The following is a 22,513-nucleotide window of genomic DNA, read 5'->3' on the forward strand; positions in this document are numbered from 1 at the left end:
AGGCACGACACAGCAAGGTCCTTGTTGTCATGGGACTGACTGCAGTGGGCACGTGGAAGGCACCAGAAAAATGTGATGAATTTGAGTCAATTAAATTGAATCTTGGAGAGTGAAGGGATCTTGGTCTGGCGTCCCACCCAGCAGACATGAGAGGCTTCCAGATCCTTTTTTTACTTCCTGTCCTCATTTCAACTTATTTTTCTTTTTACCAACAATGTTATCTTTCTGCTTTTGAATTCTGTTCTGTTATGGAGGGAGAGTTGGAGGGGAACAGGCTGCCTTCTCCAGGCACCTGGCTGCTCTTCTGCGGTGGGTCTTGGGTTCCTGGACACTTTCACCAGCCCTTGCCCCACCCCCACCGGCCACACCCAGGACCATGCTGCCGCTGCCTGCACACGGCTCCCCAGTGCCCACAAGCCTGGAAAAGTGAGATGCTGCCACCTACCTCCAGTGCCTGTCCCAACCTAAGACCACCCTGGGGACCATGCCCACCCAGCCAGAACCACCCACTCAGCTTGCCCATCGGAGCCTGAGGTCAGCAGCAGACAGGGCAGAGGGTGGCCGTGGGAACCCCACAGGGTGTCTGCAGTCAGGCTGGGAAGCATCACAGCTTCTCACCAGCGAGAATGCCCTGGTTGCTATAGCCATGGCAGAACCTGGATCTCGGCCAAGGCCTCCCAGGGCAGGTCCCCAGAGACACCCCAGTACTCACAGCGCAGCCAGGCGAAGCCCCAGGGCATGGTAGTGTTCCTTGTCCCCCCAGGAGCTCAGGAATCATCCCCAGTAGAGTGTCTATGGAGGCCTGAGCGTGGCCTACATGGCCTCGGGGCAGCAGAGGTGGCCACCAAGTCAGGGAAGGGCTGGCCCTGGAGGAGTGGTTGGGCAGCGGAAGCGGGCAGGTGCCCCGGGGGCAGCAGCTGCCCTTATCTGCCCGGTAGCATGGAGGACAGCCAGGGGGCAGTGGCTGCGAGTCCCATGGCAGCCCAGGAGTGGGTCTGAACCAATGACCTCAGGGTCTTCCTTTCCGAGGAGCAGGAGGAGAGAGCCCCTGGCAGGTCCCTCGGTATCTGGGGCTGGGTGATGCTTTCTCTGATTTCTCCGACTGCAGCTGCTCAGTGTGAAATTTGGCTCTGGGAAGAGAAAGGAGGGGAGAAACTGATTATGTAAGAGCAGTGCTACCACTCAGCCATCAGCCACAGGCTTGGAGGAGCCACCGTGCCCACCGCATGCAAAACCTGCACAGGACCACCCTGCCCTGGCAACTGGACAGGGCTCACATGAGAAATGACTTCGGGACACTTGAGCATCCTCAGCCCATGAGCGAGTTGCGATGACACCAGCTGGCAGCCTGGGGCCTCAACAAAAGCAGGACCAAGAATGAACAGGTGGTGTGAGTTCACACATCGAGGGCCATGAATGACTCAGGCTGCGGGGCAAGTTAAAAAAGAGGACGTGCTCCCACCCCAAAAAAAAGGCCAGGTGCAGTGGCTCATGCCTGTAATCCCAGCACTTTAGGAGGCCAAGAAGGGAGGATTGCATGAGCCCAGGAATTCGAGACCAGCCTGAGCAACATGGTGAAACCCCTTCTCTACTAAAAATACAAAAAATAGCCAGGCATGGTGGCGCATGTCTGTAATCCCAGCTACTCGGGAGACTGAGGCAGGAGAATTGCTTGATCCCAGGAGGCGGAGGCTGTAGTGAGCCAAGGTAGCGACACTGTCCTCCAGCCTGGGCAACAGAGCAAGGCTCCATCTCAAAAAAAGGAAAAAAAAAAAAGCATTTAATACACCAAACCTCCCCAACACCCTGGCTTAGCCTAGCCTCCCTGAAACGTAACACTTACCTTAGTCTAAAGTTGGGCAAAATCATCTAATACCAAGTCAATTTTATAATGAAGTATTGAATATCTCAAGTCATTTATTGAATACAGTGCTTTATTTCAAAATTGTGATGGTTTCACACCATTGTAAAGTCAAAAAATTGTGAGACGGGCATGATGGCTCACGCCTGCAACCCCAGCACTTTGGGAGGCCAAGGCGGGCAGATCGCTTGAGCTCAGCAGTTAGAAACCAGCCTCGGTAACATGGTGAAACCTCATCTCTACAAAAAATTTGCTAGGCGTGGTGGCACGCGCCTGAGGTCCTAGCTACTCGGGAAGCTGAGGTAGGACGATCACGTGAGACCAGGAGGTCGAGGCTGCCGTGAGCCATGCTTGCAGCCCTGCACTCCAGCCTGGGTGGCAGAGAGAGATCTGTCTCAAAAATAAAAAATAAAAATAAAAATGTAAGTGGAGCCATTGTAAGTTGGGGACCGTGTGTAGTTCCTTCCTTTTCCTTGCTAAAGCAGGAGAATCGCTTGAACCTGGGAAGCGGAGGTTGCGGTGAGCCGAGATAGTGCCATTTCATTCCAGCCTGGGTGACAGAGCAAAACTCCATCTCAGAAAAAAGAGTGGCCTTCCCCAATCCTGGGAGGACTCCGGCTTGCCTCTCTCTGCCTCTCTGTGTGTCTCTCTTTGTCTCTTTCTGTCTCTGTCTCAGTCTCTTTGTCTCTCTTTTCTCTCTCTCTGTCTCTCCTTTCTCTGTCTCTCTGTCCCTCTCCATCTGTCTCCCTGTGTGTCTCTCTGTCTCCCTGTGTGTCTCTCTGTCTCTACCTCCCTGTCTCTCTTTCTGTCTCTCTCTGTGTATCCCTCTGTCTCTCTCCGTGTATCTCTGTTCCTGTTTTTCTGTCTCTCTGTCTCCATCTCTGTCTCCCTGTTTCTGTGTCTCTCTGTCTCTGTCTCTGTGTCTCTGTCCCTGTTTTTCTGTCTCTCTGTCTCCCTATCTCTCTCTCTGTCTCTCTTTCTGTGTATTTCTCTCTGTCACTCTCTTTTTCTCTCTCTGTCTCTGTTTTTCTTTGTGTCTCTCTCTGTCTCTCTCTCTCTCTCTCTCTCTCAGGGCTGGCATGGGGTGGAGTGAGAGTTTGAGAACATGCTTTGCCCATCCCTGGGGCTTACAGCAGTCATTGGGAAATTCATGCAGAGAAAGTTGCACAAGAAGTAAAGGCTGTCATAGCAGTCTACATCATTCAGTGGTGAAAAGCATTTTCCAAAGTCACAGTAATGAGTAAAAAGTGAATATTAGTTTCACTGAATCATGACTTAAGGATACTGGGAAGACGAAGGTCAGAGAGGACAGGTGTGTGGAGAGGGAAGGAGGTGACAAGAGCTAAATCTTCCCTGGTGGGAAATCAATAGATATGGCCTGAAATGAAGACACAACTATTTAGAATGCTTTTTAGGCCAAGCACAGTGGCTCACACCTGTGGCACTTTGGGATGCTGAGGCGGGAGGATCACTTGAGCCCAAGAGCTCAAGATCAGCCTGGGGAACATGGTGAAACCCCATCTCTACAAAAAACACAAAAATTAGCTGGGTACAATACATGCACCTGTAGTCCCCGCTACTCGGGAGGCTGAGGTAGGAGGATTGCTTGAGCCCAGGAGGCAGAGGTTGCAATGAGCCATGATGATGCCACTGCACTCCAGCCTGAGCATCAGAGCAAGACCTTGTTTAAACAAAAAAAAAAAAAATGCTATATATCTCTTTATATCATTGATATATAGAGAGCCTGGCACTCCAGCCTGGGCAATAGAGTGAGACTCTGTCTCAAAAAACAAAAATAAAAAATAAATTCTTGCACTGGGCCTGTGTTATGATGTCTACCAGTTGGGGCAGTAAGGCCCTGCTTATCCTGTGGACATTAATAAGTTGAAAGTCCTGCCAGGCGCATGCCTGTAGTTCCAGCTACTTAGGAGGCTGTGGTGGGAGGCTCGCTTTAGCCCAGAAGTTCTGGGCTGTAGTGCGCTATTCCACTCGGGTGTCCGCACTAAGTTTGGCATCAATATGCTGACCTCCCAGGAACGGGGGGCCACCAGGTTGCCTAAGGAGGGGTGAACTGGCCCAGGTCGGAAACAGAGCAGGTCAAAACTCCCATGCTGATCAGTAGTGGGATCGCGCCTGTGAACATCCACTGCACTTCAGCCTGGGCAACATAGCAAGACCCTGTCTCTAAAAAAATAAAATACGTACATAATTAAAAAATTAAAAAGTTGAAAGTCCTGTGTCTGGAAAGCAGAAAACAGGAAGAATGGAAAAGGCAGAGACTTGCTATTGTGTGTAATGTCACACTGAACTATTTGATTCTTTAATTCAGGTACAGATATAACTTTGACTTAATAAAAGCTAAATTAAAAACAAAAAAATTCCCTCCGGGTGCAGTGGCTCATGCCTATAATCCCGACACTTTGGGAGGCTGAGGCAGGTGGATCATCTGAGGTCAGGAGTTCAAGACAAGCCTGGGCAACACAGTGAAACCCTGTCTCTATTAAAAATACAAATATTAGAAAATAAAATAAATTTTTAAAAATACAAATATTAGCCAGGCATGGTGGCAGGTGCCTGTAATCTCAGCTACTTGGGAGGCTGAGGCAGGAGAACTGTTTGAACCCAGGAGGCAGAGATTACAGTGAATCAAGATTGCACTACTGCACTCCAGCCTGGGTGACAGAACAAAACTCCATCTCAAAAAAAAAAACTCCCTAGACAAGTGGGTGGTACATGCCTGTAGTCCCAGCTACTCAGGAGGCTGAGGTAGGAGGATCGCTTGAGCCCAGGATATCAAGGCTGCAGTGAGCTAGGATCACACCACTGCACTCCAGCCTGGGCAACAGAGTAAGACCCTGTCTCAAAAAACAAAAATAAATAAATAAATTCTTGTGCTGGGCCCACATTGTGATGTCCACCAGTTGGGGCAGTAAGGCCCTGCTCATCCTGTGGACTTCACTGCCCCCTCCTTTCCTAAGACAACTGCTTTGTTTTTGGTTCCTCTGTCCTCTGTCCAAAAACAAAGACTACCTCCCCAGGAAAGGAATATGAAACTTGGATTAGAATCCTGGCAGTTTAACTCTAGAGCCTGCACCCCAGCCCTTAAGAGGTGGTACAGTTTCATGTTCAGGACACACACAGCCAGTGAGAAACTCCAAGCACCCACTCAATATGCCGTATGACAAATAACACCAAAATATAGTGACTGAAAACAATCACATGTTATTTTTCATGAACTACAGGTTGGCTGTGACTTAGCTGATCTAAGCTGGACTTGGCTAATCTGGGCTTGGCTGATCTGGGCTTTGCTCAGTTGATCCAGGATAGGCTGGGTTGATCTGGACTGGACTTGGCTGATCTGGGCTGGACTTGGCTGACCTGGGCTGAATTTGGCTGACCTAGGCTGTCTTTGGCTGATCTAGGCTGGATATGGCTGATCTAGGCTGAATTTGCCTGATCTAAGTTGGACTTGGCTGATCTAGCCTTGGCTCTGCTGATCCAGGTTGAGTTTAGGTTATCTAGGCTGGGCTTGGCTGATCTAGGCTGTACTTGGCTAATCTAGGCTGTCTCTCGCTGATCTAGGCTGTTTTTGGCTGATCTAGGCTGGGCTTGGCTGATCTAGGCTGAACTTAGCTGATCTAGACTGTACTAAGCTGATCTGGGCTGTACTTGGCTGTTCCAGGCTGGGCTGGGCTGATCTAGGCTGGACTTGACTGATTCAGGCTGAACTCAGCTGATTTGGCTAGACTTGCTCTTGCTGGTGGATTGGCAGGGTGCTGGCTAGTCTAGGTTGGCCTTATCTAGGATGTCTCATCCTCCAGCAGGCTATCCTTGACTTGTTCTCACAGCAGAAGCAGGGCTCCAGGAAAGTAAGCAAATAAGTCAAGGTCTCTTAAGGCCTAGGCTCAGAATAATCACACTATCATTCCCATCACATTGCCCAAAGCAGATTCAAGGTGTGTGGTAGGAGGACAGACTCTACTTCTTGATAAAAGGAGCTGTAAAATAACATTGCAAAGGGCAGGAGGGGTGTGGGGGTGGGTGGGTGGGTGGGTGTGTGTGTGTGTGTGTGTGTGTGTGTGTGTGTGTAAAATCCCAAGGGACATAGTATTGAATCACCTGCCCTACTTGAACACTTCCCTATAAGCAGGACAGGACCAAAAAGATCTCAGAGCTGTACCATACAATCCAACATCCTAGAGATGAGAAAGGAAAACCCCAGAGGGGAAGGGAGCTGGCCCAAGGCCACGTAGTCACCAACTCACCCCACCCCATCTTCTCCCTTCGAATCAAGCCAGCCTGCCCTTAAGAATGTGGGAGAGCACAAGTAGTGGTCACAGGCAGTGAGTCCCAGATGTTCAACACAAGAGGAGGTGGAGGGAAAAAGGGACTGAAATCTGAGTTTATGCCACAGAAAAAGGGAGACAAACAACAGCAGAACTAGGAACTGTTTCTTCTGGCTAATTCCATTAGTCCAAGCCCAGGATCTAATTTTCTTTCTTTCTTTTTTTTCTTGAAATGGAGTCTCGTTCTCTTGCCCAGGCTGGAATGCAGTGGCGTGACCTCAGCTCACTGCAGCCTCCACTTCCTTGGTTCAAGCAATTCTCCTGCCTCAGCCTCCCGAGTAGCTGGGACTACAGGCTCCAGCCACTGCTCCTGACTAAAAAAAAAAAAAATTAAGCAGAGATGGGATTTCACCATGATGCCCAGGCTGGTCTTGAACTCCTGTCCTCAAGTGATCTGCCTGCCTCTGCCTTCAAAAGTGCTGGGATTATAGGTGTGAGCCTCCATGCCTGGGCCCAGAATCTGTATTTCTAAGTAACATTTTACCCACCAACCCTGTCTGAACAGTGGCAAGAAGATTCCAGACGTGGGGCACATGAATAACAGAGGACCACTCCACACCTAGATGTCAGTTGCATTCAGAGGGGTGGTCTCAGTCACACTGGCCAGCACTCTTAGATCCCAGGTCCAATCTGCAAAGGAGCCTCTATTCCTCCAGCCCCTGGATCTAGGCTTGGCCATGTGACTTGCTGTGAACAATGGGACATACTTGTGCATTGGGACTTTCCCTCTCTCGCTGCCAGGGAGCCTTCATATCATGTAAGTAATCCTGGTAGCCTGCTAGAGGAGGCATTGCTGAAGCCCCAGACATTTAAGGGAGGCCATCCTAGAAGAGCTGGCCCCAGCCAAGTCATCCCAGCATCCTAGTCCACCCACAGAATCTTGAGATCTAATAAATATTTATTTATTTGAAGCCACTAAGTGTTAGGGTGGTTTGTTACACAGTAGAAGCTAACTGATACAACACAAATGTACACCATCTCCAAAATGCTCCGTACACCAGCTCAGCCCCAACCCAAAACAACTTCTAGGAGTGGTTCAGTTGGCTTATCTCAAACTGAAGCACAGTCCCCAGTCAGGAGGCCTTTGAGAACAAAAGTATGCTGTCCTTGCCATAGGACCCAGCTCAGAATCTTCAGCTGGAAGAAGAACTTTCTAGAATTCAGGATTAGTCAAGACTTTTTTTTCTCTGCCATATTTGATTTACTGTTTACAGCTTTTTATAATGGAAATTGTCAAAACAAACTGAAACAAGACAGAATAGTATAATGGACCCCAAAATAGCTGTTACTCAACTTCAAAAATTATCCATTTGGGCTGGGCATGGTGGCTCACACCTGTAATCCCAGCACTTTGGGAAGCCGAGGTGGGTGGATCACGAGGTCAGGAGTTCGAGACCATCCTGGCCAAGATGGTGAAACCCCATCTCTACTAAAAATATAAAAATTACCTGGGCGCAGTGGTGGGCACCTTTAATCCCAGTTGCTTAGGAAGCTGAGGCAGGAGAATCACTTGAACCCAGGGAAAGTGGAGGTTGCAGTGAGCCGAGATCATGCCACTGTACTCTAGCCTGGGCAACAGAGCGAGACTCTGTCTCAAAAACAAAAAAATTATCAATCTGGCAGGTGCAGTGTCTCACACCCATAATCCCAGCACTTTGAGTAGTCGAGGTAGGCAGATCACTTGGGGCCAGGAGTTTGAGACCAGCCTGGGCAACATGTTGAAACCCTGTCTCTACTAAAAATATAAAAATTAGCCAGGTATGGTGGTGTACACCTGTAATCCCAGCTACTCAGGGGGCTGAGGCACGAGACTCGCTGGAACCCAGGAGGTGGAGGTTGCAGAGAGCCAAGATCGCACCACTGCACTCCAGTCTGGACAATAGAGCGAGACTCTGTCTCAAAACAACAAAAAAATATCAATCTTCTGTCATTCCAGTTTCACTTAACCTCCAATTTTTTTTCCAGGAATATTTTAAAGCAAATCTCAAACATGCAATTTTGCCAGCATGTAGGGATTTTTAAAATATATAATCACAATATCATCATCACACAACCCTCAAATCAATAACTCTTTAATATGATTTAATATAGAATCCATGTTCCATTTTCTCTGGTTATTTTTTAAATGTCTGATGTGCCTCTTAAGACCTTCTTTTCCAGGCCGGGCGCGGTGGCTCAAGCCTGTAATCCCAGCACTTTGGGAGGCCGAGGCGGGTGGATCACGAGGTCAAGAGATCGAGACCATCCTGGTCAACATGGTGAAACCCCGTCTCTACCAAAAATACAAAAAATTAGCTGGGCATGGTGGCGCGTGCCTGTAATCCCAGCTACTCAGGAGGCTGAGGCAGGAGAATTGCCTGAACCCAGGAGATGGAGGTTGCGGTGAGCCGAGATCGCGCCATTGCACTCCAGCCTGGGTAAAAAGAGTGAAACTCCGTCTCAAAAAAAAAAAAAAAAAAAAAAAAAAAAAAAAAGACTTTTTTTTCTTTTTAAAAATCAGGATATAATTTGCATGCCATAAGATATACCATTTTGAAGGGTACAGGCTGCGTGTGGTGGCCCATATTTGTAATCCCAGCATTTTGGGAGGCCGAGGCCAGGAGATCACTTGAGCCCAGGGCTTTGAGACCAGCCTGAGCAACACAGTGAGAACTCATATCTACTAAGAAAAAAAAATTTTTTTAATTAGGTGCGGTGGCACATGCCTGTGGTCCCAGCTACTTGGGAGGTCAAAGTGGGAGGATCATTTGAGCCAACGAGATCAAGGCTGCAGTGAACCATGATCATGCCACTGCAAGCCAGCCTGAGCAACAGAGCAAGACCCTGTCTTAAAATAAATAAATAAAGTGTATAACGGCTGGGTATGGTGGCTCATGCCTGTAATCCCAGCACTTTGGGAGGCTGAGGAGGATGGATCACTTGAGGTCAGGAGTTTGAGGCCAGCCTAGCCAACATGGTGAAAACCTGTCTCTACTAAAAAATAAAATAAAATAAACCAACCTCCAGCAAAAATTTTAAAAATAAAATAAAAAGGAATCCAAGGAAAGAAATCATTTTAATTATATTTCAGAGTAGTTTCAGTTCTGCTTGGCCTGTCTTTACTTCTTTTTCTAGTCTGTCTTTCTCGTTGTTTTTACTTTAGTCCAAATCAGTCTTTTTTTTTTTTTTTTTTTTTTTTTAGACAGGGAGTTTCGCTCTCGTTACCCAGGCTGGAGTGCAATGGCGCGATCTCGGCTCACCGCAACCTCCGCCTCCTGGGTTCAGGCAATTCTCCTGCCTCAGCCTCCTGAGTAGCTGGGATTACAGGCACGCGCCACCATGCCCAGCTAAGTTTTTGTATTTTTAGTAGAGACGGGGTTTCACCATGTTGACCAGGATGGTCTCGATCTGTTGACCTCGTGATCCACCCGCCTTGGCCTCCCAAAGTGCTGGGATTACAGGCTTGAGCCACCGCGCCCGGCCCCCAAATCAGTCTTAGAAAGCTAAGACATTTTCCAATTCTATTATGTAGAGTTTTTTTATTGTACTTTAATGCCTGGGGTACATGTGCAGACCTTTTGGGGGACAAGGAGAGGGATAACACTGGGAGAAATGCCTGATGTAGGTGACAGGGGGTTGGAGACAGCAAACCACCAGGGCATGTGTGTACCTATACGACAATCCTGCAAGATCTGCACATAAAGTTTTTCCATTAAGAAGTATCCTCAGGCTATAGCCTAGAGTTTCCTGATTGCAGATTCATGGTGCAGTTCAACGTGTTCCTCTGTCTTTTTGTGGGGGACAGGGTCTCCCTCTGTCACCCAGGCTGGAGTGCAGTGGTGTAATCACAGGTCACTGAAGCCTCTACCTCTTGGGCTCAAGTGATCCTCTCACCTCAGCCTCTCCAGTAGCTGGGACTACAGGCATGAACCACCACACCTGACTAATTTTTATTTTTATTTGTTATAGAGACAGGGTCTCACTATGTTGCCCAAGATGGTCTCAAACTCCTGGGCTCAAGCAATCCTCTCACCCCAGCCTCCCTAACTGTTGGATTACAGGCATGAGTCACCACACCTGGCCTCCTCTGTCTTCTCTTTCTGCACATTTGCAGTGGGAACAGACTCAAGCTCAAGCCCTTTGTCACAATACAAATGGTGCTGTGTTCTTTCAACAGAAGGCACATGACAGCTATGCTCCACTCTGTGCTGATGTTGGCAGCCAATGCCACTAAATGCCTAGATTCATTAATTCACTGAGGGTTGCTAAACGTGAAATTCATCTCACTTTCTGATTAAGTCTTTCTCCATGAGGCAAGCAGAGGCAGTAGCAGATGAACAGCTTTGCCAAGATGTCTGATATAAACAGAATATTGTGCCTTCCTCCTGTTTCTGACCTCTGCCTGAAATCAGATAGTCTCCAGGCCTGTGGAATTTGTTTTCAAATGACTGCTTCTCAAACAAGCAGTTCTGGCTGGGTTCTGGACATGCATTTTCCCATATGACCCAAAGACATCTGAATGAATTTGATCAAACACACTCCTGGATCCAGGCTATACACTTCTAGTGGGTGCCACATATCTGTGATCAATGTTATCTGGAAACCTCAGCCACACCATATCCCAAGGGCATCTCCCAAGCTCAGGTGAAACAAAATGTGAAAATCCACGCCATCTTTACAAGTGACAGAACCACCAAAACAGGACGATGCCTTAGTCAGCATTTCCTAACAAAGCCAGGTGCCTACCACAGCACTCTTGGGCCAGATACTACCTACATGGAGTTAGATTTCCCTACAGTCACTCACCTTTTTTACTTAAACAAGTTTATTTGTTTAAAAAAAAAAATACTGGGCTGGTGCAGTGGCACACACCAGCAATCCCAGCAGTTTTGGAGGCTGAGGCAAGAGGATTGCTTGAGCCCAAGAGTTTGAGAGCAGCCTGGGCAACAAAATGAGACCTAATCTCTACAAATAATTTTTTTTCTATTAGCTAGATGTGATGGCATACCCGTAGTTCCACGTACGCAAGAGGCTTGATCCCGGGAATTCCAAGCTGCAGTGAGCCATGTGTGACAGAGGAAGACCAGCCCGGGTGACAAAGACCTTGTCTCAAATAAATAATAAATACATAAATAAATCAGTATAAAATATCACAGGAAAGCATATGCAGCTATTGGGATGATAGAAACCACCAATCAGAGGACCAAGAAGAGAGTGCGGGGAGGGGGGAGGTCAGAAAGCAGGAAAGTTTCCTCAGGGAAGGGATGATTCCATTTCTTTTCTTTTCTTTTTTTTTTTTTTTTTTTTTTTTTTTTTTTTTTTTTTTTTTTTTTGAGATTGGGTCTTCACTCTATTGCATCAAACTCCTAGGTTCAAGTGATCCTTCTGCCTCGGTCTCCCAAGTGGCTGAGACTACAGGTGCACGCCACCATGCCCAGCTAAGTTTTACAATTCTCTTGTAGAGACAAGGTCTCAATAAGTTGCCCAGGCTGGTCTTGAACTCCTGGGCTCAAGTGGTCCTTCTACCTTAGCCTCCCAAAATGCTGCAGTTACAGGCATGAGCCAGTGCACCCAGCCTGATTCCACGTTTCAGACCTCCCAGGGAGCTCCTTCTGGTTGGAAGGAGGGCTAATTCAAAAGCAATCTGTGGCTTCTGACAGAGTGCATGGGTTCACTTTTTTTTTCTTTTTTAGACGGAGTCTCGCTCTGTCACCCCGGCTGGAGTACAGTGCAATGATCTTGGCTCGCTGCAACCTCTGCCTCCTGGATTCAAGGAATTCTCCTGCCTCAGCCTCCTCAGTAGCTGGGATCACAGGCGCCCACCACCACGCCCAGCTAATTTTTGGGTTTTGTTTGTTTGTTTGTCTTTACCTTAGGCTTGTCAGTCAAAATTTTTGTATTTTTAGTAGAGACAGGGTTTCACCATCTTGGCCAGGCTGGTCTTGAACTCCTGACCTCGTGATCCACCCACCTCAGCCTCCCAAAGTGCTAGGATTACAGGTGTGAGCCACTGCGCCCGGCCAGGTCCACTTTTTATACTGATTTGTAGTATGGAGAAAGACCCAGAAATATCTCTAAAATAATTTCAAAGAAGAAAAAGCTGAATGCCTGAAATAGCCACTGCATTCCTGTTTACACTTGAAGCAAAGCACAACAAAACAAAACAAATCAACCTGGAAACCACCTAAATGCCAAACCACAGAAAAGCAGTTAGCAAAATCTGGGAAATGGTATATCCTGAGTGCTGACCATGTGCCGACTGCTTTAAATAGAGCATAGCCAAATAATTATACCTTTCTATCCCTGTAGCAACTGTGAGTCTCAAACCTCCTAGTCTCTGAGAAAAGTCAGATTCAAAGAAGACAGAGGAAAGGAGTCTATTCAATCAACACTGCGGAAACTATTTGACATCCTTATATATGTATATAAAAAATTAAACGTAACCCTTATCTCATACCATGTATAGAAATTAACTTGGCCAGGTGCCATGGCTCATGCCTATAATTCCAGCACTTTGGGAAGTCAAAGCAGGCAGACCACCTGAGGTCAGGAGTTTGAGGCCAGCCTGGCCAACATGATGAATGAAACCGCATTTCTACTAAAAATATAAAATTAGCCAGGTGTGGTGGTGTGTGCCTGTAATCCCAGCTCAGTAGGCTGAGGTAGGAGAATTACTTGAACCCATGAGACAGAGGTTTCATTGAGCCAAAATCACACCATTCTAGCCTGGGCAACAAGCGTGAAACTCCATCTCAAAAAAAAAAAAACAAAAACAAAAAAAGAAATTAACTTTACACGGACCGCAGACTTAATTGTAAAACCTAAAACTTCTAGGAGAAAATCTTTGTAATTTTGCAAAATTTTCTTATATATGACACCAAAAGCAGCACAGACCACTTTAAAAACGGGTAAGGATCATCCATGCAAAGCTAGAAACAAAAAGAAAAAGTAGGCCGGGCACGATGGCTCATGCCTGTAATCCCAGCACTTTGGGAGGCCGAGGTGGGCGGATCACCTGAGGTCAGGAGTTCGAGACCAGCCTAACCAACATGGAGAAACCATGTTTGTATTTTGTAAAAATACAAAGTTAGCCAGGCGTGGTGGCACATGCCTGTAATGTCAGCCACTCGGGAGGCTGAGGCAGGAGAATCACTTAAACCTGGGAGACAGAGGTTGCAGTGAGCCGAGATCACACCATTGCACTCCAGCCTGGGCAACAAGAGCAAAACTCCATTCCCCCTCCAAAAAAAAAGAAAAGAAAATTTAAAAATTAAAATGGGGAAGGAGCAATAGGTGTTATTTAGAATCATATTATGCTGTTATATCAGAGTACTCTTCTTCTTCTTCTTCTCCTTCTTCCTCTTCCTCTTCTTCCACTTCTTCTCCTTCTTCCTCTTCCTCTTCTTCCACTTCTTCTCCTTCTCCTCCTCCTTCTTTTTTTTTTTTTTTTTTTTTTTTTGAGACGGAGTTTCGCTCTTGTTACCCAGGCTGGAGTGCAATGGCACGATCTCGGCTCACCGCAACCTCCGCCTGCCGGGTTCAGGCAATTCTCCTGCCTCAGCCTCCTGAGTAGCTGAGATTACAGGCACGCACCACCATGCCCAGCTAATTTTTTGTATTTTTAGTAGAGATGGGGTTTCACCATGTTGACCAGGATGGTCTCGATCTCTTGACCTCATGATCCACCCGCCTCGGCCTCCCAAAGTGCTGGGATTACAGGCTTGAGCCACTGCGCCCGGCCTCTCCTCCTTCTTTTTTTGAGACAGGGTTTCACTCTGTTGCCCAGGCTGGAGTGCAGTTACACAAGCAGTCTCACTGCAGCCTCAAACTTCTGGGCTCAAGGCATCCTCCCACATAGCTAGGACTACAGGTGCACTCAATCATGCCCTGATAATTATCTTATGTTTTTGTTTTATAATAACAGGCTCTTGCTATGTTGCCCAGGCTGGTCTCAAACTCCTAGTCTCAGCCTCCCCAAGTGCTGGGATTATAGGCATGAGCCACCACACTAGGTCAGAGTATTCATTTTTTATGGTTATCATCTATTTATGTCAAGCAATGTGGATCTTCCATTTATGCTAGTGATACAAAGTTTCCTTTTTAAATAAATGTGGTTACATTTCTAGACTGTAAACGAACCTAAAGGAAAACATGTAGGTATAAAATACAGACCATGGGCCTGGCATGGTGGCTCACACCTGTAATCCCAGCACTTTGGGAGGCTGAAGCGGGAGGATCACTTGAGGCCAGGAGTTTGAGGCCAGCCTGGTCAATGTGGAGAAACTCTGTCTATACTAAAACAGAGTATTTGCAGACATCATTAGTCAAATTAGAGCAAGGTCACACTAGGCATAGTGGAGCACGCCTGTAATCCTAGCTACCCAGGAGGCTGAGGCAGGAGAATCACTTGAACCCGGGAGGTGAAGGCTGTAGTGAGCTGAGATCATGCCACTGCCCTCCAGCCTGGGTGACAGAGTGAGACTATCTCAAAAATAAAATTTTTTTTTTTTTTTTTTTGAGACGGAGTTTCACTCATGTTACCCAGGCTGGAGTGCAATGGCGCGATCTCGGCTCACCGCAACCTCCGTCTCCTGGGTTCAGGCAATTCTCCTGCCTCAGCCTCCTGAGTAGCTGGGATTACAGGCACGCGCCACCATGCCCAGCTGATTTTTTGTATTTTTAGTAGAGACGGGGTTTCACTATGTTGACCAGGATGGTCTCGATCTCTTGACCTCGTGATCCACCCGCCTCGGCCTCCCAAAGTGCTGGGATTACAGGCTTGAGCCACCGCGCCCAGCCCATAAAATTTTTTTTTAAAAAAAGATACAGACCCTGACGCTACACCACCTGGGTTCAAACTCTGGCTCCACCTTGCCTTGGGCGAGGTGAGGATCCTGTTTTGCCTCAGCATCCTCATCTGTAAACTGGGCTGGACATGAAATTCTGACCTCAAAGGGCTATGTAAGGATTTACTGGATTTCTACATATAGAAAACTTAGAACATGAGCCGGCATAGAATACACACTGTCTTGGTATTTGCTGTTGTTATTACTCACTAGTATCACTGATGGTAAAAAATGGGTTTTGGAAAAACTTAGGCTTTCTCTTTTATTTTTGAATCATTTCCTTGTTTGCTGTTGCTTTTGCACTATCAGTAGAGATCTGTGAGCAAAGACTTCCTTGATTGTGAAAGAAGGCAAGAAAGAAACCCAATGTGGGACCAGTCAATGGGTCCCTCCTGCCCAAGGAAGCTGCTGATGTTCTTCCGAAGGACTCCAGCTTCCGACCTCTGACCCCTGACCTCCACCTTCTGACCTGTGATGAGCAAAGTGACTCAAGAGTAAAAGAAGACTGTGGAGCATCCACACTGGTGCTGGGACCGTAGACAAACGCCCTCCAACAGGCCTTTGTGCTTCCTGGGGGCAGGAGGAGACATAAGAAAGCAAAAAGCAGCAGGGTAGGCGGCAGCAGTTGAAGGGTGTTTAGCTTGAGATGGGACCCTCTACAGAAGGGTTATCCCCTCTACGGATCAAAGAAAATATCTGTCGCCAAGAAAATCACTGTTCGAGTTCACAGAATGCATGGTAACTGGGGCCCTCCACATTGTCCTTGAGAGTATGTATAAGCTGGCATTGTCATTTTGGAAGACTGGCGATTCTAACCAAGCTAAACACAAACCTAGCCTCTGACCCAGCAATCCCACTCCTAGAATTTAACCTAGGAAAATCAACTCTATGGCCGCAAGACAAATGACCAAGAATGTGTATTGCTGCTGTACTCATTCTATGAATCGTAGGCACTTCCAAAACTGAAAACCATCCAAATATCTGCCAACAGAAGACTGGACGTAGGAACTGTGCCATGGTCAGAGAGTGGAATATTGCTCTGAAATTAAAAGAAACAAACTGCTGATCTGTGCAGCGGCATGGATGAATCTCAAAAACATTATTTTCAGCAAAAGCAGCCAGACACAAAAGTGTGAGCACCACACAACTCCAGTTATTTGAATGCAAGAACAGGCTAATAAACTAATCTATGGTGAATCAGAAATGTGGTTATCTTGGGGTGGGTGGTGGTGGTGGTAGGATCTGACTAGAAAGGGGCATTCTGGAACTTTCTGGGGAATTGGAAATGTTCTGTCTCTTCTTTGTGGCAGTGGTGGTCTCATGGGAATATGTAATTGTCAATAAAACATATCTGTACTGGGTTGAACAGTGCCACCTGCCCCCAATTCATATCTTACTTGGAATCTCAGAATGTGACCTTGTTTGGAAACAGTATTTGCAGACATCATTAGTCAAATTAGAGTGAGGTCACACCGGATTCGTAGGCCCAATCCAATGATTAGTGTCCTGATAAGAAGAGAGAGATGGCTAGGCATGGTGGCTCACACCTGTAATCCCAGCACTTTGGGACACAGAGGTGAGTGGATCACCTGAGGTCAGGAGTTTGAGACCAGCCTGGCCAACATGGCAACACCCCATCTCTACTAAAAGTATAAAATTAGCCAAGCATAGTGGCGCATGACTGTAATCGCAGCTACTCAGGAGGCTGAGGCAGGAGAATCAATTACTTGACTCTGGGAGGTGTAGGTTGCAGTGAGCCAAGATCACATGCACCACTGTACTACAGCCTGGATGACAGTGTGAGACTCTGTCTCAAAAAAAAAAAGAGGGAGAGAGAGAGAGATGCAGGGAGAAGGCCACATGATGATTGAGAGACTGGAGTGAGGTCCAGAGGCCACGCAGCACCAGAAATTGCACACAGACACCAGAAGCTGGGAAAAGGCAGGAAAAGATCTTCCCTAGAGCCTTCAGAGAGATCCTGGCCTTGCCAGCACCTTGATCTTGGATTTCTAGCCTCCAGATCTGTGAGAGAATACGTTTCTGTTGCTTTAAGCCACCAAATGTGGTACTTTGGTACTTTCTTATGGAAGCTCTGGGGAACTACTATACCACCAAACTGAACACTTAAGATTGTTTACTTTGGCCAGGAACAGTGGCTCACACCTGGAATTCCAGCACTTTGGGAGGCAGAGGTTAAAGGATCATTTGAAGGAAGAGGTTGGAGGCCTGAAGTTTGAAACCAGCCTGGGCAACATAGAGAGACCCTGTCTCTAGAGAAAAAAACTTTTTTTTTTTAAATTAGCCAGGCACAGTGGTGCTAACCTGTGGTCCCAGCTACTCAGGAGGCTGAGGCAGGTGGATCGCTTTAGCCTAGGAGGTCAAAGCCACAGTGAGCCATGACCACGTCACTGTATTCCAGCCTGCACAACAGAGTGAGACCCTGTCTCAAAAAAATAAAATAAAATCGGTCTGGGTGCCTGCAATCCCAGCACTTTGGGAAGCTGAGAAGGGCAGATCACTTGAGCTCAGGAGTTTGAGACGTGCCTGGGCAACATGGTAAAACCCCATCTCTACCAAAAATACAAAATTTAGTAGAAACTCATCTCTACTAAAAATACAAAAATTAGCCAGGCATGGTGTGTCATGCACCTGTGGTCCCAGCTACTGAGGAGGCTAAGGTGGGAGGATCACTTGAGCCAGGTCAAGGTTGCAGTGAGCCATGGTCGTGCCACCACACTCCAAGACACATTTTAAGTAAGAATTTTATCTTAAGTAAGTTATATGCCAATTTTAACAATAGAAAATTGCTCATTGGACACAGCAAGCTGGTGATGCTTCATCCAATGAAGCCCCAAAAGAAAGCCAGCCCTGTGCTACTCTGAATTCACCTTGAGAGGCAGTACGTGGGCACTGACCAACTAGGTCCCTCCCATGGCTCTCCCTTCCTGCTCATCTACCACAAAAAAACTGTCCCCTCTGCCCACAGCAAAAATGCCCCCTTCACCCTCTCAAACACAAACACCACGTGCTCTCTGTGCAGCACTACCCCAGAGACCCACTCTGCAGATTCTCCATTTGAAAGCTACTGGCCCGCTTGTAAGAGCACTCCCTACCTTGGAGTTGGAGCCCTCAGGACTGCCTGGTCAGGAGCTAAGAGCATTGGCTCAGCTCCTCTTCCCATTCACTCATAGACGTGTTCCCCAAAATGCCCACCTGAAGAAATCTTCAGTTCCACGCCTTTTCTTCCTAAAGCCTAAACATTTACAAAAGAAGCCTTTTTTAAAAGACTTACTTTGCTTCATGGTAGAAGCCCAGACCTTGAGAACAGGCGCATCATTGGTCTAAGCACACCTCGCAGATATCTGCAAGAGGATTAGGGTCAGTGAAGGTCAGAAATGGCTGCTGAACGCAGGGACCACCCGGCCCAGTCTGTCCTGCATGGTCTCATCCCCACGAAGACTCCTCCACATTCACCAAGTGCCTAACGTGTCCCAGGGAACTTTCCAAGTATTAACAAATTGCCTCACAACAAGGCTGGAGTGGGAACTATTATCTTCCCTCCCTCTCTCTCTCTCTCTCTCTTTTTTGAGACAGGTTTCACTCTGTCACCCAGGCTGAAGTGCAGTGGCACGATCACTGCTCACTGCCTTAACCTCCCCAGGCTCAGGTAATCCTCCTATCTCAGCCTCCAAATTAACCTTCGCACCTGTAACCTCCGTATCTGGGATTACAGGCATGCAACGGCACACCCAGTTAATTTTTGTAATATAATATGTTTGTAGAGATGGGGTTTTGCCATGGTGCCCAAGCTGGTCTTGAACTCCTGGGCTCAATACTATTATCTTCTCAAATTGATGAGGAAACGGAGGACCAGAGGGATGAGGTAACTTGTCGGAGGTCACACACATAGTAAGCTGCAAAGCAGGGACCATCTTAACCACTGGGTTGCCTCGACAAGTGTGTACCTCTTTCTAGGGATTAGATATCACATTCTCCAGTGACCAAGAACCTAAAGGTTTTTCTTTATTACTGACCCAGACTATTTTAACTTTTTAATTTTTCTACTCTTCTTGAGAAACACCAGGGAAGTGAGTTCCAAGTTTAGTTTTATAACAGCCCAGGGACTCTAAAAGGTCATTGGGACATCCTCCAAAACATTATATAAACAAAGCTGATTATAACAGGATAAAGATTCTTTGGTTTTGTTTTTGAGGTTTTAATATGTTTTGTTTTGTTTCAAAAGTTAGCAAAAACAAGAAGAGCTAAACTGGAAAAGACTGTATTTTTTTCTAACTCCATGGGAAAACCCAGTTTCTACTCTCCCTGACACCAGAAAGGACTTCAAGTGGGGTTTCTTGGAAGAGAATCAAACCAATAATTTCTTACTGCAGGAAAGGAGACTTAAGTCTATGGGTACTGGCCCTGTCCATGTCCACAAGAGTCCACAGTAGTTATTGGCTCAGTCAAAGGAGCTTCTCCAGTTGGGTGACACAGGACACTGAAGAATCAAAGAGACTTTATTCCAAGAGTGCAAGGATGGTTCAATACTAGGAAGCTTCTTAATATAACATAACACAGTCAATCTTCTGTGTCTGTGGTTTTGCATCTGCAGTTTCAACCAACCACAGATTGAAAATGTAGTTTAGGCTACCACATAATCCAGCAACCCCACTGCCAGGTATATACCCAAAAGAAAGGAAATCAGTACACTGAAGACATATCTGCACTCCCATGTTTACTGCAGCAGTATTCACAATAGCCAAGATTTAGAAGCAATCTGAGTGTCCATAAACAGATGAATAGATAAAGAAAATGTGAGCCGAGATTGGTGGCTCACTCCTGTAATCTCAGCACTTTGGGAAGCTGAGACCAGAGGATCACTTAAACCCAGGAGTTCAAGGCGAGCCTCGGCAACATGGTGAAACCCTGTCTCTACAAAAAAATACAAAAATTAGCCAGGGATGGCAGTATGCCTGTAGTCCCAGCTACTTGGGAAGCTGAGGTAGGAGAGTCAACTGAGCCTGGGAGATTGAGGCTGCAGTGAGCCATGATCGCACTGATCATGCCTGGGTGACAGAGTGAGACCCTGTCTCAGAAAAAAAAAAAAAAGAAGAAGACGAAGAAGAAAGAGAAGAAGAAGAAGGAGGAGGAGGAGGAGGAGGAAAGGAGGAGGAGAAGAGGAGGAGGAGAGGAGGAGGGGGGGAAGAAAAAGAAAGAAAGGAAGAAAGAAAGAGAGAGAGAGAGAGAAAGAAGGAAAGAAGGAAAGAAGGAAAGAAAAGAAAGAAAGAAAGGAAAGAAAGGAAAGAAAGGAAAAAGAAAGAAAGAAAGAAAGAAAGAAAGAAAGAAAGAAAGAAAGAAAGAAAGAAAGAAAGAGGAAAAGAAAGAAAGAAGAAAAGAAAGAAAGAAGGAAAGAGGCCAGGCACAGTGTCTCATGCCTGTAATCCCAGCACTTTGGGAGGCCGAGGCAGACAGATCACCTGAGGTCAGGAATTTGAGACCAGCCTGATCAACATGGTGAAACCCCGTCTCTACTAAAAATACAAAAATCAGCCAGGCATGGTGGTGCATGCCTGTAGTCCCAGCTACTCAGGAGGCTGAGGCAGGAGAATTGCTTCAACCTAGGAAGCAGAGGTTGCAGTGAACTGAGAGCATGCCAATATGCTCCAGCCTCTGTGACAGAGAGAGATTTCATCTCAAAAAATAAAAATAAGAAAGAAAGAAGTAAAGAAAACGAAGTACATATACACACTGGAGTACTATTCAGCCATTAGAAGAATGAGATCCTGTCATTTGTAACCACATGAGATCGTCATTGTGTTAAGTGAAATAAGCCAGGCACAGAAAGATAAATGTTACATTTTCTCACTTGTGTGTGGGTGCTAAAAATTAAAACAATTAAACTAAAGGAGATAGAGAGAAGAAGGATGGTTACCAGAGGCTGGGAAGGGTGGTCAATGGGTGGAAGTGGGAATGACGGTTGGTGGGTACAAAAACATAGAATGAGTAAGACCTAGTATTTGATAGCACAACAGGGTGACTACAGTCAATAATTGTACATTTTAAAATTACTAAAACAGTATAATTGGATAATAACAAAAAAGATAAATGCTTGAGAAAATGGAGACCCCATGTACACTGATGTGATTAAGCATTGCACGCCTGCATCAAAACATCTTATGTACCCCATAAGTATATATACCTACTACATACCCACAAAAGTTTCAAATTAAAAAAAAATGTAGTGAGGCCTACAATGATTGTTTCTATACTGAACATGTACAGACAATTTTCCTGTCATTACTCCCCAAACAGTACAGTATAACAACTATTTATATAGTATTTACATTGCAATCGTTATTATAAGTAATTTGGAGATGATTTAAATTACACAGGAGGATGGGAGTAGCTTATATGCAAATACTATGCCATTTTACATAAGGTACCTGAGCATCCATGGATTTTGCTCTCTTTGGGGGGTCCTGGAACCAGTCTCACAAGTATACAAAATGACAACTGTAATAGATTCTGGGAGATCTGTAAATGCTAGATCAGCATTTGACAAAATTCAACACCCTTTCCTGACAAAAGTCAGGAAAAGTAGGAATTGATGGATAATTACCTAACATGATAAAATATCTCAACCTCGGATAAAGGGCAGCATTTTGCAAAACTTAGAATCACTAGAAGCATCCCCACTAAAGAAAGAAAGAATACAAGTGTGCTCACTACCATTGTACAGGAGATAGTGGCCAATGCAATTATATCAGCAAATTAGAGATACAAGAATTAAATAGGAGGAGATAAACTTATTTCCACTTATAGATGAGATGATTATAAATCTAGAACATCCGAGAGAATCAACTAAGAAACTGCTATAAACAATAACCAGGAGCCAGGTGCAGTGGCTCATGCCTATAATCTCAGCGCTTTGGGAGGATCACTTGATGCCAGGAGTTTGAGGCCAGCCTGGCCAATATAGCGAGACCCTATCTATACATAAAAAATACAAAAATTAATTGAACACAATGGCCCATGCTTGTTGTCCCAGCTCCCTGGGAGGCTGAGGTGGGAGGATCCTTTGAGCGCAGGAGTTTGAAGCTATAGTGAGCCGTGATTGAGCCACTGTACTCCAGCCTGAGCAACACAGTGAGACCCTGTCTCCAAAAAAGAAAAAAGGCCGGGTACAGTGGCTCATGCCTGTAATCCCAGCACTTTGGGAGGCTGAGGCAGGTGGATAAATTGAGGTCAAGAGTTCAAGACCAGCTTGCTCAACATAGTGAGACCCCATTTCTACTAAAAATATAAAAATTAGCCTGGCATGGTAGCAGGTACCTGTAATCCCAGCTACTTGGGAAACTGAAGTAGGAGAATCACTTGAACCTGGGAGCCAGAGGATGCAGTGAGCCAAAATTATACCACTGCACTCCACCCTGAGCAACAGAGTGAGATTCCATCTCAAAAAAAAAAAAAAAAAAAAAAAA

The 22,513-nt window shown here is 46.2% G+C and overlaps 1 protein-coding gene across 2 annotated transcripts in view; it reads right to left on the reverse strand.

The window, feature by feature from the left end:
- IL34 (interleukin 34) overlaps positions 1-22,513 on the reverse strand; it is a 75,403-nt gene that overhangs the window by 14,317 nt on the left and 38,573 nt on the right. For both annotated transcript variants that reach the window (XM_032284428.1, XM_032284429.1), the window contains exon 2: positions 713-1,130. In XM_032284428.1, coding sequence (XP_032140319.1) covers positions 713-740 — 28 coding nt within the window. In that variant the 5' untranslated portion in view covers positions 741-1,130. The remainder of the gene's footprint in view (positions 1-712; positions 1,131-22,513) is intronic.

The sequence above is a fragment of the Sapajus apella genome, unplaced genomic scaffold (genome assembly GCF_009761245.1).
Source record: "Sapajus apella isolate SASKATOON/1434 unplaced genomic scaffold, GSC_monkey_1.0 scaffold15, whole genome shotgun sequence".
Classification (NCBI taxonomy): domain Eukaryota; kingdom Metazoa; phylum Chordata; class Mammalia; order Primates; family Cebidae; genus Sapajus; species Sapajus apella.